A 19,630-nucleotide genomic window follows, 5' to 3' on the forward strand; every position below is an offset into this window, starting at 1 on the left:
CAACCTATGAACAAGAGGAGTAGAGATAAAACACAAACATCCAAAAACTCTAAGGTGATCAAATGAAGGTAGTTTATGGAAAAGAAGTTCAAAAGGGGACTTGTTTTGTAACAAAGGAATAGGCAGCCTATTAATGAGGTATGTGGCAGTGAGGATGCAATCACCCCAATAAGTAGAAGGGAGATTAGATTGGAGCTTAAGAGACCTTGCAACATTCAAAAGATGTTGGTGTTTCCTTTCCACCACAGAATTTTGCTGTGGTGTATAGGCACAAGTCTTTTGATGCACAATGCCATGAGCATTATAAAAATCAGGTAAAGAGAATTCAAAAGCATTGTCTGACCTGATCACTTTAATACCAGTGTCAAATTGGGTGTAAATCATGTTATAAAATGAGATTAAAAGATGTTTAACATCTGACTTAGCTTTCATGAGGTACACCCAAGTAGACCTAGTAGCATCATCAACAATTGTAAGGAAAAACTTAAAGCCATCATGAGTGCAAACAGAATATGGACCCCAAACATCCACATGTATTAATGAAAAAGGCTTATTACACTGATTATTTTGAGAAGGGAAAGGCAATCTCTTTTGCTTTGCCAAAGGACAAATGGTACAAACATCAGTACACTTGGATGAAAAAGAAGGAAGAACATTCTGTAAAATAGACATTCGACTCAAGGATGGATGGCCTAACCTAAAATGCCACAAGATTGACATGTCTTTAGAAGAAACAGAAGAAGAAAAAGCTGACTTGAAGGACTTGTGATTGGAAAGATGATCTGACAGAGAAGGTGTAGTCTTGGAAGTTCTCTTCTATAGTAGATACAAACCATTATGGACTTCACCCACTCCAATCGTCTTCCAACATGAAAGGTCCTGAATGAAATAGTATTGAGACAAAAACACAAGACACAAAGGCAATCTTTGAGTAAGTTGGTTGACAGACAAGAGATTGAATGAGAAAGAAGGAACACAAAGAACATGTTCAAGAATAAGAGAGTTAGAAAGTTTAACAATGCCAATGTGAGTGACATGTGCTGATTCACCATTTGGCAACTCAACAACACAATGTGAAATAGTAGTATAAGACTGAAAAAGAGAAATAGAACAGACAATATGATCACTTGCTCCTGTATCCATGACCCAAGTATCAACACCAAAGGCAGTTCTATTCACAAGCTTAGCAGAAAATATGGAGTGCTTGAGATTACCTTCTAGGGGTGTGGACTGAGAACATGAAGCTTGATTGAGAGCAACATTATTTGCCATGGCAACAGTATTGGCCTGGGCATCATTCCCTCCAATCATGGCAAGCAATTTCCGACATTACTCCATTGTAAAAGGAAATGCTTGTTGAGTGGTAACAGCAACAGACTCTTGATCAGCATCAAAAGATGAAACCTGATTAGCCCTTGGCTTGGTCTTGTAGCCAGGAGGGTAGCCATGGAGTTTATAGCACTTCTCCAGGGTGTGACCACGCAATCCACAGTGGCTGCAAGTAGGCTTTTCCTTAGTTTTCTTGAAGGTCTTAGAATCAAGATTCATGGCCTTAGCTGCAAGTGCTGTGGACTCCACAAAAGGACCATTGTTGCTGCCATGCCCAACTGATCTTTGCTTCTCATCTTGAATCAGCAAAGAGAAGACTTTCTCAACAGATGGAATAGGATCCATCAACAAAATTTGTCCTCGAATGTGAGAGAAAGAGTCATTGAGACCCATTAAAAATTGCATAACAGCTTCTCTGTGATGAATATTTGAGATCTTCTCATTTATATGACACACACACTTCTCACAAGAACATGTAGGAAGAGGTTCATAGTTCTGTAGTTCATCCCATAGAATTGAAAGATTGGTGAAGTATTCAGTCACAGATAGTTCACCTTGAGAAAAGCTTGCAAGATCCTTCTATAATTGATAAACCCTAGGTCCATTACCCTGAGAAAACATGTTCTGGAGCTTCTTCCAGACTTCCTTAGTAGTCTTGCGATACACCATGCTCGTGGCTATTCTGGGAGAGACACAATTAACAATCCAAGAAATCACAATTTCATTGCACCGTGACCAGCTTTGAACCAAGAAAGGATTTTTCTCCATGGCTGAAGTCAAAGAAGCCGATTTATCAATCAACCAGAACTTGTTCTTGATCCTAAGGGCTCTCTCCATTGATTTTGCCCATGTAGGATAGTTCTCACCTCCAATCAATGATTGTGAGACTAATATCGCACCAGGATTTTCAGCATGATGAAGGAAAAATGGATGAGATTCATCAATTTTGATGATTGCAGAAGCTTGACCAGAAGAAGCCATTGATGAAGCTTCAAGATTCTAAATGAGAAGAAAAACCCTAACTTTTGGGAAGAAAAGGAATTGAGAAAATTAAGCGGAAGCTAAAAATTGCTCTGATACCATATTAGGAAAACAGAGAAAAACAGTTTCTGGACTTGGAGAATGTCTGTGTATATTGCATTAAAAAAACAGATTACAGAGACTGAATGTATATATATACAAGGAAAGGAAAAACAGGGGAAACGGACTAACTAATCACTAACTAACTACCAGATTTCCCTCTAAACTTGATTAATAAAACTAACTACCACACACATGTAAACCACGTGCTCACTAAAACTAACACAAGAAATGCAAAGCTACATGTAGTATAAATATAAAACTAACACAGTGGACAAAGTTGTCGTTTAAGCAGCAGACTTGCGAATCTTCTTCTTCACTTGATCCTTGCTTCTGTCATGATCCTTTCTATCTTTCTTTGTAGAATCTTGACACCTCCACTTCCAAGGCCGCATCGAAGGCAGCGTCACCAAGCTCCGGGCGAACGCTAGTGGACGCTCAAGAAGGAAGCTAAGAACCCCGATTCGCCAAATGGGTCTGGCCCGAACCAGCCTATGAAGCCCATTTTGGGTTCGGATTCTCCGCAGCCAGCTCCGATCGCGACGAAGAGGCGGAGATATTTAGCTATGATTGATGAGGAGGAAGAGGAGGTTGTTGTGGTTAAGAAGAGGAGGCTGGTGAAGAAGCTTGGGGATGATTTTGATAAAGTGGCTATGAGAGTGAGAGAAACAGGGTGGAGGCCTGAGGATGAAGACTGAAGCAGGGGACCTTCCCTGTTTTTTTTTTCTTCAGTTTCCTTTTTTTACAGTTTTTTTTTTAATTTTCTTTTAATTACAATTTTTTTTTTAAATAGTTAAACTTAACGGTAGCAGTAACTAAGAACTAACAGAATACTACATTACATTGACAAAAATTGAAACTTAAAGGACTGAAATGACAAAACTCAAAATTAGAGGACTAAAATGACAAAAGCTAAAAGATAGAAAGTCAGTTTTGCATTTTTGCCAAAAAAAAATTATTATAGTAGATAAACGGTTGTAATTAGTAAAATATGGTATCGCATAACACCACACATCAAAAACGTAACTTCTTATCTTCTATAAATTCAGCCCCCACAACCTTCTGTTCTTCACCCAGCTCATCAACAAAGCCTCTCTCATTCTCTCTCTCTGTCTCTTCAGTTACCTGCAAATCCTACTAATGGCTCCATTTAAGATTACCCTAAAAGAGAAGAGAAGAAAGGCTGTTGCCAAAGTTCAGCAGCCACAGCCGCAGTCCAAAAATGGAAATGTTGATGCTGCTTTGGGACCAATAACACGTAACCTTCATATTTCCTTTACACTGCCACGGAATAGGGGACCCAGCAGTGTTCCTCCATTGCCCAAAAAGAGGTCTCCATTTGATAATCATTGAACATGTTCATTTTCTTTTTTACTCATTTTTCAAACAATAAGATTTTGAACTAGAAGACTGCTATATGATATAATTTCTTTGTGTGTGTTTAGGGAGGAAAATGTTTCCATTCGTTACTTGCGACCTCGTTCCACGTCAAGCAGGTAAAAGTACTTCTTTTGAGCTTTCTTTCTTCATTTCTTTATTATTAGTATTATTTACAACTAAAAATATTTTTTTCCTTGACATACAGGAATGCCAAAGAAGAAGAAGAAGTACAGGTGATAGACACCACACACCGCCTCTCTCTTCTTTCTCTGTCATATATATGTGCTTGTTCTACTCAAATATTGCTTTGTAAGAAAATTTATGGTTTACTATTGCATGTCTCTGAAATCTGTACATATATAAAATAGGAAATTGAGAAGCATCTTGTTAAAATTTGCGCAAGACAGGGACTTGAAGTTGTGCTTGAGGGGTACGTACAAATTAAATTCATATATATAAATTGTAAACATTTTTGGTCTGCCTACCTAATGACTCTTTTTATTCTGCATATGACCGGTTGTTGATGATGGCCTTGCTCGACCATAGGATCAAGGTAATATATAGGCATACCTTGTATACACAAATCAATTTATTTTACATCCAAAAGAGAGAGAGACGTAGTGTCCTTCTATCACCATATATATATATATATATATGCTTGGTGACATTCATTATCTTTTTATTTTCAGGAAATGCAGGAAGACCTTGAACAAGTCCGACATCATCTTTGTGCCTTGCACGAGGAACTCAGGTGAAGCTTGCGGCCTAACCCTTGCAGATGATCTCTTACAAGTTGTTCCGTTGGGATCTCACAATATATGTAGTTCTTTTAAAATCTCTCAACCAAGTATTAATTATAGTAACAAAAATATATAAGAAAATAAAGGAAAATGTGAAAATTAAAAAGAAAATGTGGAATATATGTATAAATTAGATTTAAAATCTGTCTTCTAAAAAAAAGTGGGTTTTGGTTAGTTCCATTAATTGGCAGAGATTTTTTTTATTATTATCAAACAAAAGATCATCCTGAAACTCAATCACACAAAAAAACTAATTGATTTTTTATTCGAAGAAAAAACCAATAATTAAGGAGTAAACATATGTTCAAATTTTAACAGAACAATAAAACAATTTTTAAAACCTAAATATAAAAAATTGCATTAAATGCCAAAAAAAGAAGAAGCTTTGTTTAATGCAATGATTTTCCAAGCTGCATATTTCAAAATACAACTTAAAAAAAAAAAAAAAAATCTAAGAATAGTTTTTCAAACATCTCATTTTTAAAAAGTTAAACCAAATGGATACTAAGTTAGAAAAAAAATACTTAAAAAATAAATAATCTAATGTGTGTGGGACGAGAGACTACATACACCAAATAGAATAGTCAAATACTTAAAGAGGTTTAGATACTCTCGTTCATAATAATAATAATAATAATAAAAAGGCACATAAACCATTTTTTTTACATCGATAATTGGGGTTATGAGGATTTGAATCGAAGTTGTTTCCGTCGAAAATATATCAAAATGTACTAACCAATTGAACTACCAATCTCTTAGCTTTTTACCAAAAAAAAAAGCTTATGACTATTAAGCATTTGTATTATATTAAATCCAATATAGGGTTTCTACACAAAATAACTCTAGGTTGACCTAGATTAACCCATGATTGTTTTGTATGTTATACAATTATATGGACCTACAATTGGTTTGTCTCTTGAGCCATAAAATTTATAACCATATCTAAGAAAAATAACAGCATGAGGGCTTGTTTGGACCTAAAAAGTCCAAGTCCTCTGTAAGAAAATTATCTAATAAAATTGGTTTTCTTTCTTTAGTATTTTGTATTAGCCCCCCCTAATTGTTCCCATTAGTATCTCATACTTGCACTGCTCACAAAAATGTGATATACTCTGATGTAGCAGGAAACCATAGTCGGGTGCCTGATCATGAGAGGAAGTAAAATGAAGGAGGAGAGATGCTGCTCATATAGTTGTGTTGTGTGTGTTTCTAATTATGTTATGTGGTTTGGTTAGTGTTTTGCTCTGAAATAAATGTTCCTCGTTTCTTTACTGTACCCAAAAGAAAGGGTGTGTTTATGCGTGGTCTTTTTTTCAAGGTTGGCTTTGTACTTTGTACTTTGTACATATCAAGAAGTTATAATTAAGCTATGGTTAATAAAATTATGTTCATCGCTTCCTCCATAATTTATACTAGCCTCTGACCACGCGCTTGCACGCGTGCTCAAAAACTCTTCTATTTTTGGGGTAAATGTTAATTTAGAGCATTTATTATAATTTGGGAGTACTACATTTTCCAATCACAAAAAAAACCTAGGGGAGTGATGAATACTATGCGTTAGCAGGTGAAATAATTTTTCATCACACCCCTAGGTTTTTTTTGTGATTGGAAAATGTAGTACTCCCAAATTATAATAAATACTCTAAATTAATTTTTACCCCAAAAATAGAAGAGCCTTGAGCACGCGCGTGAGCGCGTGCTCAGAGGCTAGTATTCCGTAACTGTTATCCATTTTTGTCAATTTTATTTATGCAGTAATCAACGTGTTATTGATTGGAAGATGATGCAATAATTTAGTATTAACCTTTAGGGGAGGAAAAAAAGATCCTCTGAATAAATCTTATAAATAGTGCATATAATGAAAATGCATAATGAAATCGTAATAATTAAACTACTTACAAAATACATGTGGTGACCTTTACAAAAACTATTATGAAAAGTTGATGGATCAATGTAGAAAAGTGAAATATTTACATAAGGTAAAATTGTAAAATAATTCACTACATCTGAAACATGGAATATGTGAACTTATTAATATTATGCCGGGTATGGTGGAGAAATTGGTGGAGCAATGTTATTTGTTCCACATTCTAATTGCTTTCCAGTAGCATTTGCCATGAACCTATGATACAAAATGTGTGTCTGTGTTATTAATAGAGACTTTAAAACATACACAATAATGATAAGTACAATAAACATGAAGCATAAACTTGTGAAATGAAATATTTAAACTGACCTTGTGATGAAAGGCACAAAAAATGACAATATTAAAAATCATCAAATGTGCAATGAAAGGCACAAAAGAGGAAAATATTAAATTTCATAACGTAGGATATTTACAAAAAATGTTTTTTAACAACTACTTAATAGATTGACTACCACTTTGCTCACCTGAATTCATCTAATGTGCTTGCTATGCAATCTAATCAAATTGTTGATACGTCAACCTAAAAAAAAATAGAGAGTAAGGCTTAAATGTAAGAAAAACAACAAACAAAAATAATAAGAGGAAGAGAGGGCACCACTTAGAACACATACAATAAAATAATGGATCAAACCCGATAACTACAACAACAACAAAAAAAAAAAAAAAAATGAAGACAAATCAATATATATCATTCCTATTCTTTAAAAAATAGTCATTAATTAGAGAAAATACTTAAACACCCATCAAACTAACCAAATAAAAGAAGAAGAAAAAAAAAGATAAGATAAGATAAGATAATGATATGAAAAGGATAATGATAAAAAAGTGTACTCCTTTTAGAATGTAAATCATGATAAAATAATAAGTTTTTGTAGGAGATAAAACAACCATTTTTTAAAAATTAAGCAATAATTATCCTAGCATTCGAGATCCAGAACCTCATGATTTCATTCTCGAAACAAAACCCAAAAACAACAGCTCAAAACTATCAAGAAAAACTCAAGCTTTCACAGCTGTCATGCCCAAAATTGGACTTGCAAACCATAACAATTAAAGCTAAGGTGAAAAATGCTAGCTTTAGAGTTAAAAACGAACCAAAACTATATATAAAAAAATAAAAAATAAAAAACTAAAGCTTTCGCAGTTGTTGCCCAAAATCAGACTTGCAAACCATAACAATTTAAGGTAAGGTGAAAAATGCTAGCTTTAGAGTTAAAAATGAACCTGTTTCGATGTGGCCTTGAGGGAAATAGAAGACACATTCATTTTGAGCTTTAATAAAAAAAAAAATACGGTAGCATTATCGTGATCTTTCTTCCCTCTGCATCAAACATATATATGACGATCACTATGAAGGTTAGGTTATGCATCAACAATTTGGCAGCCAAACTCAAACAACAACAAAAAGGAGGAAAACAGAAGTGCACAAAACTAAGTCAGAAATGCATAATAAGAGAAATAAAATATTAAAAAAAAAACCACCGACACAACACAATCGCAAGAATTAAAGTCTCAATTAATTTGGTAACATAGAAACCCGTGGTTGAAAGCCTTATGAACACACAACCTACAATTTTCCAACTTTAAATTGCGGCCCCTCCTAAACCAAAAGGCCTGTAGAACAATAGATCAGAAAATATCCAGTAAGTTTCGAAATAACAATAAGCAAAACATGGCCAAATAGAGATCAGAGAGAGAGAGCGAGGGCTGAAATTTGATCTAAGAAAGACGTTACCTCAAATCTATCTACTGTTGTTATTGAAATCTAAAGCAAAGAGGTGGGTGAAAGGAGTTTGAAAACATAGAATTGAGAGAATTTGAAAACCAACGTGAGTGTACTGGAAGTGTGTTCCTATTTTGTAGATAGTATTTTACGTGGAAGTTAAAGAAGCATTTTACCTAGTTTTGCCCTTAAAAAAACATAGGCTGTAGGGGTATTTTGGAACAAAAAAAATCCAGTCCAAACAGGTGCAGCTCCTTAAATAGTAGTATAGATTAATCTCATTTTTAAGTTGTTGGTTAATTAATTTAGGGTATATATTTTTGACCAAAAAAAAGTAATAACTAACTTTTTGAATCCTCTTAATATATACAGATACTGTCATATAATGTTACAGTTTCTCAATGAATATTATCGAAATGCATTTGAAAAATAAGTTATCACATAGAGTAATCTAGCAGTAATTAGAAACCTTTAGGTGTAGATAGAGGAAGGTCCCATGCAAATAAGAATTACTAGCCTCGTCACACGCGCTTTGCGCATGAGATGAGGTTTTTTTTTTTTAGTGGTAGTAACAAAAAAAAACTCTATGTTTTTTATTATATATATAATTTTTATTCTGAGAATCTAATTTATAAGTGAATAAATAAATTTGAAAATCAATAGGAAAGTGACCCTATTTTTTAGGCAATGGTTTAGTAGAAGTTAGGGTTGTATTTTTATCAGATTGTCCTTTAGTTTTATCTTTATTTAAACATAAGAATGTAAGGGTATTTTAGAAGAAAAAAAAATCCGAATTGTTCTTTAGTTTATATATATATATATATATATATATATATATATATATATATATATATATATATATATATATATATATATATTTCGATTTGTTTTTGGATAAACGTGGGGTGTTTAACTTATTTTTCTATTTAAAAAAAAAACGTATAGTTGCCTTGAAGAAGTGGGTTAGTGGAGAAGTGTTCCTATTTTGTAGGCAATATCTTAGTGCAAGTTAGATATGTATTTTTACTAAACTATCATTTAGTTCTGTCTCTACTTAAATTTAGGGACATAAGGGTATTTTGGAACACAAAAAAAATCTAGTCCAAATAGAAGCAACCGCTTAAATAGTAGTATAGATATAGAGATAAAAGTTCAGATTTTTGGAAAAATTACACTTTACCATTCTAAACTATACCCAAGATTGCACTTTGCACTCTAAACTATTCAAATGCACATTTTGTGCCATAAACTTTGAAGAAGTCGACTCCAATTTAAGGTCATAAAGTATAATTTAGGGTAGTAATGTGTAAAGTCTAGATTTTGTCTTGAAGAAGCGACTCCAATTCCAATTCTTTACATTTGATGAACCATCATTAGTTTTTTTTTTTTTTTTTTTCTAATAAAAAAAAATTCATTTATCAACTGTCAACGACATCATCCAAAGAGGTAGAGGAATGAGTTTGGGGAATATTTATTCCAAAATTTCAAGAAGGGTTTTTAAATCTGCCAATTCCCCGTTCCAGGATGAGCTAGGAGAGATAATCACCCCCCCCCCCCCCCCCCTCCTACTTATATGAGGAAGAGAATGAAAGCTTAATTGAGATGCCTTCAGAAGAATTGATGGGAGATATACTCTTATCCATGAACCCTCTAAAAGAGTTTGGTCCATATAAATTGTCAGAAATTTTCGTCAACCATGTATTAATTTTTGTGTGATCAGTATGCATTTCATATATTTATCGACATTAACGTCCATTCTCGTCTCAAGAAAACAAGACACATTAACTGGTCTTGAGAGATCGACACTGACTAGTGACCATTGACATAAGAGGGAGAGTGTGCAGTTTGACCTAGCGTCGAGAGAGAAAGTATTTCATGTAAACAGAAGCCTTACAATTTTTTATTTATTTATAAGTATCGGAAGCCTCTTACAATTTGTTCACCTGTTGTCCAGAATGGCATTACCAAAATTATAAACTACAAAATGATGATCCATTGCGAGTGATGAGAGGCATTCACTCTCCAACTTAAATCGATAAAGCTTACCTTAGACACTAATGCGACATTTTGGTCTGTGTAAATGCTTTGTAAAGTATATAAATTACATAACAAGAAAATCCCTCATGCTCTGAATGAGAGGCATTCACTCTCTAACTTAAATCGATAAAGCTTACCTCAGATACTAAGGCGATATTTTGGTCTGTGCAAATGCTTTGTAAAGTATGTAAATTACATAGTAAGAAAATCTCTCATGCTCTGAATGGTAAAAAAAAGCCAACCGATACAAAACATCAGTATAGCCCACTTCTTAATTGACACTTACAGAAGAAATTTAGTACCATCACAGATGACAGAGCTGTTATGGAAAATATGCAAATAAAACTTCCTTGGTATAAGCAAATATAGTTTTAAGTGATCTGTGTCTGCAAAACAGATTACTGCGTTTTTCCCATCTGGATCAACTCTTTCTTTTCTTGGTGCCAAATCTACTAAATACTTCTTTTCCATAAGACCCGATAGAGAAAATAAAAAAACAAAAAACAAAACAAAACAAAACAAAAAGAGGATGTTAATTTTATAAAAGAATCACTGAAAGTAGAACTTCAATATAAGCATGATTATGATTTTTTCATAGGGTTAGCCCTTTATTTAATATACAAAGTAGCATATGTTATCCTTCATTGAGGCTGACCTCAAAGACGAGTGTCATCAAACACCCAAGGCTCATGTAAGAACAGCTCCCGGCCATTCATTTGGACTGTTCCTGCAGCAATATCCTCCGCACGCTTCCTCGCCGCTTCAGCTTTTCTAGCTGACTCATCAGCATCCTGCATTAAAGTACATATGTATTAAGAAGGATTATTCTGTGGCAAATCAATTTGATACAATACCTCCAATTGAGTAGAAATCTCAGATTTGATTACTAGAAATGTGAGAGGGAATGTGTAATTTGAGTCCTAAGGCAGGCCAAGGACACTGGACTGTGTGGCTAGGCCCTTCAAAACAGCCAATTCAACTTTGCCATGAGCAATCAGATCTGAGATTAGCATTTAACTAATTGAATGTGATTCATTATATTTCCACAACATCTAATTCCTAGTGCTGTTAAATAACTGCTTACTAGCAGCTTAGATGTGAATTGACTTGTGTAACTCATTATAAACACCTTAGGAGAAATACTAGCAGCAGGGGGACACACCTTCTGTGTGTGCAACACATGATCTACTACCAATTGGGCATTCCGAATTAGCTTTCCAACATGACATGGAAATGGCAAGGAAAACCCTTTACTTTATAGAGGTTATTAGCAGTAAGCACTAGATATAATTAAAATATGCAAGCTAGTGGTGCATGTGCATCAAGAATCTACCACTTTAATCAGTCAGTAAGGCTTATCTTCATTACAAGCAATATCGGTTGAGTATCTCTGTGCATGATTAGGGAGACTGTGAGTTTTGTTTGAACTTTGAAGAGTCTATTCAAATCTTTATGGCTTCTATTATGTTTGCTAATACAACTTAAAATGACATGCCAACAATTATCTTAATTGCAGAGGTGGGTCTTAATGAGATTGTTTACTTCTTTAGGTAAACGCAACTTAATCTTAAATTAATATTATATACGTTTTGATAAAAAATATAGAAAGAGCACATCCAAGTACTCAGGTTGTGGAGATGAACTGCCTGGCAAAACATCTAAAATTACAACAATCAAGAAATTGCAGAAAATTAGAGAATTAACAACCAGTGAAAACCATCCAATCATACACAGAACATGAGGTCATCTTTCAATTCGTCATAGCTTGTTCAATTCCTTCAAATGTCAGGCTATTATGTTCTTTCCAAATAGTCCATATTATCCACAAAGGGATCACATTCCAAGCGATAGATAGATAGATAGCTACTAAAATTTGACAAGAGACTACAGGGTTGGTATCATAACTAAAACAGTTCCTGAAAGTGAAAACCACATATGAAGCATAAAGTAAAAACAGAGTACTAAATCAAATACATAAACTTTAATAAACCCAGATTCCCATTCCACCACACATATGTTGTCCTCCACATACAAAGTACCTACACCACCATCTCAATTCTCAAGCAAAAGTGTATACATCATCACACCACTAATACTTGTATAGCATATCTAATCTAAGGGTCTCTAAAATATAAACCCCAAATCACTCCTACGCAACTAGGCACCAGAAATATCAATTGAGCCATATGGGCATAGACATTCAGTTTCTACTCCCAAAAAAAAAACAAAAAACTAGAACATATTTCATCAAATAATCCAATTCCAAGCCAAAATATTAAATAAAAATAGAAATAAAAAGAAACCCAATTCTCTATTTCATGAATACAAGCTTCTTAAACAGCTAAGGAATTAAAAACATGAAAATAAAAATTTAAAGAAAATAAAAATTAAAGAAAAAGGACCTTCTGGCGCTTCCAAGAGAGGAACTGGGCCACCGTGATGGAATTCGGGCTCGGCTTCTCATTCTCAGTTCCTTGCTTTTCTGCTTCTGCTTCTGCTTCTGCTTCTGCTCCCATCTTCTTTCTCTCTTCTTTTCAGATAGCGCGTCTCTCGTTCGTGCAGGTAGAGTTCTTTGTTAATCCTTTTTTACTTTAGGAAATAGCCGTAAGCATTACTCTTTACATATGTAATAATTTTTGTTATATACATATGTAATAATTTAAACCGACCACATTTTGATAATTAAATAAAGTAACCCAATACTACATAAATTCTAATTTAATTAAGTTTCATTTTTTTTTCCTAAAGAAATTTTAATTTTAATTTTTTTGGGGGAAAATTATAATTCTAATTAACTAATATATTGTTAAAAATAAATTCTCTATTTTTTGACATTATATAATAGGCGAAAATGTTTGACTTTTTTTTTAGGACTCTTTTATATTATGCTACATAAAGGTATACTCACAAATTTTCACATAATTTTTATTTTTTTTAATTCTTTATTATTTGACACATAATTTTTATTTTTTGAATTCTTTATTTATTTGACAAAAACTAATCAAATATCAATCATTCATTTTAATATTTAGACTCCCATTAGGAATTGTTTTTCTTAGAATGGCATGCAAGTCTTTGACTTGCTTCTAAAGCATGTTTCTATGTAACGCAAATTCTTTCACAGTAAAGGATGTGTAGCTGGCTTACTCTCCTAAAAGTCATATATAAGTAAAAGATCTAGGCTAAGCTCAACTCATATATCTATACAAAAAGCAAGAACCCTCATAGAAAAATTAAATAATATTGTAGTTGTAGTTTCAACTTTGAAGTCATGAGAAACTCGCTATAGAAACATCAACGAGACATATAGAAGAAGAAACACACCATGACTAAGTACAGGAAGATCATTCAATCTTCACATGCCAAATATATGTAGAGCCCATGCAATCAAACTAGATATTCAACTACAATAACAATTGTGTGCACCCCTTTTTATGATGCCAAATACATCAAAACCTAGATTGAAAACAATGTGCCAAACATTGAATGTCCTATATTTATTTATGATACATGAATTATATGTTTAAATAAGAAATAATAAATAAAACTTAATATCATATATATTCTATATTTATATTTGCTACCTCACCTTGAAGGTTTTACAACATTATTATTTTATTTTTAAACCAAATTTACCACTACAAATAGTGTTTCTCTTATATTTCAGTTGTGGACTTCGGTTCACTTGGTCATACTTAGTCCATTTTGTCCACTTTGGTCCACATTGGTCCTCTTCAGTTCACTTTGGTCCTATTCGTTCCACATTGGTCCTATTCTCTTCTATTCAGTCCAATTCGGTCAATTCTATCCACTTTGGTCCTATTCGGTCCATTTTGTTCACTTTGGTCCTATTTAGTCTTATTCGGTCTAAATTGGTCCTATTCAGTCCATTATGACCACTTTGGTCCTATTTGGTCCATTATATCCACTTTGATCATATTTGGTCCACTTTAGTTAACTTTGGTACTATTCGGTTCTATGCGGTCCACTTTCCTTTCTCATTTGACGTAGCTACCTATAATGCCCTGCCTCATTCCTTTCTCATTTGATGTGGCTTAAGTCAAACCTTTTTAACTGTTGGGTTATGTCCAATTTGGTTTGTGTTTGATCTAATTTATGACCTAACCCGACATGGAAGCGTTATGATTTTTTAATAGGAGGATTTTTTAGGCTTAATCCATGGGATGGAGGTTTGGGCTGATTGCCTTTCAAAATACATCTATAATTTATTGGTAAATTTGAAAGATATCCATTGTCCAGCCTGTTGGTCGGAAGGAGTTGGAGACTTGAGTTCACACTTACACTGGCAAGCAGCCTATATGCCATATGGCCATGGGATCATTTTTGACTGGCTGTGGCACAGCGGCAGTACCACCTTTCAAAAGATGAACTATTATACTGTACAATCATATAATGTACTTTGACATGCAAACAAATTAGACAACGAGCTTAAATTGGTACCTTTTTACACAAGCCATAGTGCACTATAGTCTTTATTCTCTAGTTCATGGTCACAACATCTGGTACTATTGTGAATTTCTTAAGGGATATTTGTTACAAAATTAGCTAGCCGACTTAATTAGTATACATTCAAGACCTCATAGAGCCATCAACAGCTGCTAAGACTAACCAAGTTAGAATTAAGACATGCATCTACAGCTTCACCGACGGTGAGAAAAATCCCCCCTCTTCCAAGTTTATCTAAAAAGTTGGCCAACTTCAGCTTGTGAATCACCTGCTGCCTTGGGTTGGCCATAGCTAACTGAAAAAACACATATATTTTAAAGGTTAGGTACAAAATAAACTGAAATATCACAAATCTTGAAATACAGGTCAATTCCTTACTTCCATGCCATGAGAAACCAACTCTTTGTGCAGTTCCTCTAGTGCAACAATTCCTGAAGTGTCAATGTTCATCATGTCTGTCATAAAAGGAACTCAATTTGGTTAGTGATATATGATATCATTGAAACAGAATTCAACTTGGTACCAGATATCCAAGTGTATAACACTTACTGGACATGTCAAGGATTACTGCTTGAACGCTTCCCTTTGCGTTGTCTTTCATTTCATTTTCATGTTCTTTCACCCACCTTACTATCCTGAAATAAGTACCATACATGGATTAAGTTCAACTTGCACCACTTCCGTGTCTTTTTTCTCATGGTACACAAATAAATGCAAAAAATGCAGTACCTTTCTCTTATGAAATTGGCATTAGCGAAGCATAAAAAGGAAGAATTGACACGGATAGTTATGATTGCTGGAGTTTTAATGGCCATTGGATATTGACTAATGTCACAGAAGATATCTGTTCCAGGAAGTCTACCTAGTTCTTCTATGCCAGGTCGAATTGATTTTAGTAATATTTTTGCAAATGAGATTGTTACCTGCACTCCGAAAATCACAACCAGAGTTAGAATAAGTGGCTATCCCATTCCCATACAATGAATATTTTTGTATACTGCCTACAAGAAATAAAATATTTCACATTGAACAAAACTATGATCATACTTCATCCTAACATGTAGTCACTAGTCACTTTACTGAGAACATGTTCAGTACAGAGCTCATTGGACTCCTATCCTAGCTCATCCAAATAACTAGGGAGATTTTGAAAGTGGTGCATACCAATCATGAACAGAAACTACATGCCAAAAGGGATGATCCAAGTCTGCTAATCAATTAGGCCTAAGGATACAATAGTGTGAGCACCCACTAATCAGATGGCAGTTGCATAATCCAACTCAATTACGTAATTGAAATCAATAATCATGAGACTACTGGGTTCTTTAAAATTAAGCATTAGATATTTGGAGTTTATCCATCACTATTCTACTACCATGAATCAATTATTGTTTTAAGTTGTCTGCTCCTACAAGCTGGGTCCTATTTTGGGCAGAAATTGTCTCAATAATGTAAACAGGAATTGAGTCAACACGTTCACAGTGGAACCCATCAGTCACAAGACTACTGGATTCATCCAAATCGAGTATAAAAATATTCAGAGTTTATCTAACATTATTCTACCATCATGAATCAATTATAATGAAGTTGTCTGTTACTAAAAGTTGGGTTCTTTTTTAAGGTAGAAATTGTCTCAATCATGTGCACAGCCGAAAAGGGAAATGAGTCCATGCCAAAACTCACAGTGGACTAACAAAGTTAAAGGGTAAAAAAAAAAAGAGTATATACATTACCGCAACCACAAGGCCAATCTCCACTGATGCAAACAGGACCCCAAGAAATGCACCAAGACATGCAAGAAAATCCATTTTGTCAACCTTCCAGATATAGAAAGCTTCATTTATATCTATAAGTCCAGGAAGAGCAGATAGAATGATTGAAGCTAGGATTGTAATGGGGGTGAAGTACAAGAGCCTAGTTAGCAATTCAAGTGATACAAGCACAGTAATGGCCATCACTATATTTGATACCACTGTTTGACATCCTGCACTGAAATTTACTGCTGTCCGTGAGAATGAACCTGCAGTAATTTACCAAACCTGTCAAATAATTGATTTATGCATCGCTAGGCTTGTTAGCTTGATTGGATATATGGATTATTGCAGTGTCCAAGATAAGTTTTTAAGAAATAAAAGGCAAAGTTCACAAGAAGAGCTCACCGGTTGCCACATAGCATGATGTTAAAGACCCTGCTATGTTCATAAAACCCATGGCTACCATTTCTTTGTTCCCATCAAGATGATAGCCTCTAATGGAAGCAAAAGATCGGCCAACAGCAATGGCTTCCTGAGGTGAATGATTGATAATCATTAATAAACTTAATAGTCAAAATTAAAGTATAACCAATATAACCAAAAGGAATGAAATCACACCGTGAGAGCAATAATTGCAGTAATTAGTCCAACTTTTGCTGCTTGTCCAACATGTGGACCGTTGAATTGTAACTGATTAACTGAACTTCGATTCACGCCTACTTTGATGTGTTTTATTATCTTAACTCCATGCTTATCAGCTTTGGTCAAAAACACTATTAAAGTGGATAATATAACTGCCATAAGAGGAGCGATAGTAGGCAACCAGAAGAGCTTTTTGTTTCTTCTGCCCTGCAAATATGACATGATTATAATTTGACTAAAGTAGCAGAAAAAAAGTGCCTAAAGAAATGGGAATATTGCTAGGATTCAATTACTTACTATAAACCTGGCGAGTAGGAGGAAGATCAGGAACGAACAACCAAGGACAAAATTCAGAGGAAACCACTGTCATTGAAAGAGCAAGGCAAAGATGGAAATAATAAAGTTTGTAACAAATCAGTGAAAGCACATTAAGACTAAAGAGAGCAAAAATAAGAAACCCCTATTCCAAAAAAGAAAAAGAACAGAACCATGGTTCTCATAGCAGAACTTACTTCACTGTGAAGTGATTCAAAAACAGACTCTAAGACAGATACTACGTCAGTTTTGGTGGTAAAGTGACTAAACCCAAATAGCCCTTTTAGTTGTTGAAGACCAATGATAATGGCTGCACCCGCCATGAATCCAACAATTGCAGCATGTGAAAGAAAATCAATAAGGAAACCCAATCTGTGAATATTGAAAGATAAAACAACTTGTTAGGAGAAGCAAATACAATAAGGAGCAAGTGTCATATTACAAGAAAAAATAAATGTATCTTTAAAAGAAACCTGAACATTCCGAACACAGCTTGGAAAGTTCCGGCGAAGAAGGTAACCGTGAAAACAAGATTTCTGTAGGCAATGGGATCAGCCACAGGATCTTGTATATTTGGAACCATGGAAGACATCAGAATGGAAACTACGGCTACTGGTCCAATAGCTAGCTCTCTTGAACTCCCCATTAGAGCATAAATCAGAGGTGGGACAACGCTTGTGTCTAGTGGAATCAACAAACATAAACTTTCAGGTTAACAACATTAGAATAATTCCTATTTGACACAATTGTTTCTTTCGCCAGTGGCATATTGCCGGGTCTGAAAGAACAGTACATAGTGAAACTTAAAGCATAATATACAGCACTAAACTCAGCTCAGCAACTTACACAGGCCATATTCAGGATCAAGTTTTGCTAAACTAGCATATCCAATACTCTGCAAGAAATTCCATACAGCATGTATACCAGGAATTAGTCCATGAAAAGACCTCTCCTAATGTTCTACTTAACTTAGTAAGCAAACTTGATGGGGTAACTTATGTATATACCTGAGGAATGCTAAGGCTAGCCAGTGTCAAACCTGCCATCAAATCGCTTTTAAACTTTGATGCCTTGTATTTCCTTCCCCACCTGAGGATTGGAAATAGACCCTGAAGGAATGAAGCAGCATAATCCCTTGGAGTTTGCTTCTTGGAAGATGAAGAGTGCTTTTTTCCATGAGGAAAGACTGTATTTTTTATTGTACTTATAAGCTCATGACATAGAGGTGGTGGATCAGGAGAATTGAGAAGCCATTCAGCCCTCTGAACTGGACTAGAATCCTCTATGTCCAGCTGCTTCTCCTCTATACTGAAGGTCTCAATTGGAACTGAACCCATGGTTGTTTGAACTTTAAAAAGTTTAAGTGTTTGGGTGAACTCTCTGAGTTACCTGTTATATACTAATATGTATGCCTCCTGTTCTTTTTCTTTTTTATAACCTGTTGTATGTATACCTCCAGAGTTAGTTATATACGTACCCATTATAGTGTAATAATAAAACTTTAATGTAGATATTAGGTCATCTTAGAAAGTGCTTGACTTCTGTGCAGTAGGGACATTCTAGGGGTCATTGTATTTGATTGATGTCAAGAGCTGCAACTTGCTTAATGCTTGTGTTCTTTTAACATGGTTGAAGGGTTTAAGAATCGAATATTATACTATTTCATGAAAAATGTTCTTCTTTTGCTTCAATCATTAACTGTTAATTGTTAACAGCTTACTTTTCAGTAACTTGTCATACAATTTTAAATAGCTTACCTAAATCATTATAACTAATGTTACTTGTAGTTTTAGTTATGAAGCATACTGTCAATTTAATTATGTATAGCTTCTATCCATAAATTACTGTAAATTGGTTTCTCAAAAAAAATTACTGTAAATTGTTAACAAAAGATGTCATTAGTGTATGGGTGAGTTTGGTATCAGCTTTTAGTTTTATATACAGTTTTTTAAAACTTCACTTTTTCTCACTTTTTCTTTTTCTTTTTTTCACTATGGAAAAATAACAAAACATAAAGTTCATCACATCCTGTCATGCAGGTCTGATCCTTTTTTTACCCCCCTCAATAAGTGGGCGGTAGCTTTAATATCATTAAAAGATTTCTCTTCCCCAAGTCCGTTTCATTTTGGGGGTGAACAGGGATTGGGGGACCATGTCCCCTCATGCATTTTAATGT

At 34.4% G+C, this 19,630-nt stretch overlaps 3 protein-coding genes across 4 annotated transcripts; all 3 read right to left on the bottom strand.

Moving 5' to 3' along the window:
- Positions 1–1,329: 1,329 nt before the first annotated feature.
- LOC142612408 (uncharacterized) lies at positions 1,330–2,310 on the bottom strand. Its single transcript, XM_075784504.1, has 2 exons — positions 1,924–2,310; positions 1,330–1,824 (listed from the first exon to the last, which is right to left on the bottom strand). The coding sequence occupies exons 1-2, from the start codon at positions 2,308–2,310 to the stop codon at positions 1,330–1,332; spliced, it is 882 nt and encodes a 293-aa protein (XP_075640619.1).
- Positions 2,311–10,432: 8,122 nt separating this feature from the next.
- On the bottom strand, positions 10,433–12,894 carry LOC142612565 (uncharacterized). Of its 2 annotated transcripts, none has more exons than XM_075784657.1 (3): positions 12,679–12,894; positions 10,932–11,067; positions 10,433–10,735 (listed from the first exon to the last, which is right to left on the bottom strand). In XM_075784657.1, the coding sequence occupies exons 1-2, from the start codon at positions 12,790–12,792 to the stop codon at positions 10,933–10,935; spliced, it is 249 nt and encodes an 82-aa protein (XP_075640772.1). In that variant the 5' UTR covers positions 12,793–12,894; the 3' UTR covers positions 10,433–10,735; position 10,932. The 2 variants fall into 2 exon arrangements, with proteins under 2 accessions (XP_075640772.1, XP_075640773.1); XM_075784658.1 differs by having other exon boundaries at positions 10,433–10,738.
- A 1,787-nt stretch (positions 12,895–14,681) lies between these two features.
- On the bottom strand, positions 14,682–18,839 carry LOC142612774 (low affinity sulfate transporter 3). The gene is made up of 12 exons (XM_075784927.1): positions 18,462–18,839; positions 18,301–18,349; positions 17,928–18,135; positions 17,652–17,826; positions 17,437–17,502; positions 17,116–17,346; positions 16,903–17,029; positions 16,477–16,763; positions 15,473–15,666; positions 15,293–15,378; positions 15,122–15,198; positions 14,682–15,038 (listed from the first exon to the last, which is right to left on the bottom strand). Exons 1-12 carry the CDS (start codon positions 18,789–18,791, stop codon positions 14,886–14,888), a joined length of 1,983 nt encoding a protein of 660 aa, XP_075641042.1. The 5' UTR covers positions 18,792–18,839; the 3' UTR covers positions 14,682–14,885.
- Positions 18,840–19,630: the final 791 nt, after the last annotated feature.

This window comes from Castanea sativa, chromosome 10 (genome assembly GCF_040712315.1).
Source record: "Castanea sativa cultivar Marrone di Chiusa Pesio chromosome 10, ASM4071231v1".
NCBI lineage: Eukaryota > Viridiplantae > Streptophyta > Magnoliopsida > Fagales > Fagaceae > Castanea > Castanea sativa.

Bases quoted from the DNA above. Each gene is read 5' to 3' on its own strand.
- LOC142612408 (XM_075784504.1), bottom strand. From the start codon at position 2,310: ATGGCTTCTTCTGGTCAAGCTTCTGCAATCATCAAAATTGATGAATCT. The intron at 1,825-1,923 runs GTTTATCAATTA...GATGAACTACAG, and splicing joins CTCAGGGTAATGGACCTAGG to AACTATGAACCTCTTCCTAC.
- LOC142612565 (XM_075784657.1), bottom strand. From the start codon at position 12,792: ATGGGAGCAGAAGCAGAAGCAGAAGCAGAAGCAGAAAAGCAAGGAACT. The intron at 11,068-12,678 runs GTCCTTTTTCTT...ACTTTAATGCAG, and splicing joins TCTCTTGGAAGCGCCAGAAG to GATGCTGATGAGTCAGCTAG.
- LOC142612774 (XM_075784927.1), bottom strand. From the start codon at position 18,791: ATGGGTTCAGTTCCAATTGAGACCTTCAGTATAGAGGAGAAGCAGCTG. The intron at 16,764-16,902 runs GTGAGCTCTTCT...AAATTACTGCAG, and splicing joins ATCATGCTATGTGGCAACCG to GTTCATTCTCACGGACAGCA. The intron at 15,199-15,292 runs GTAAGTGTTATA...CTTTTATGACAG, and splicing joins AGTAATCCTTGACATGTCCA to ACATGATGAACATTGACACT.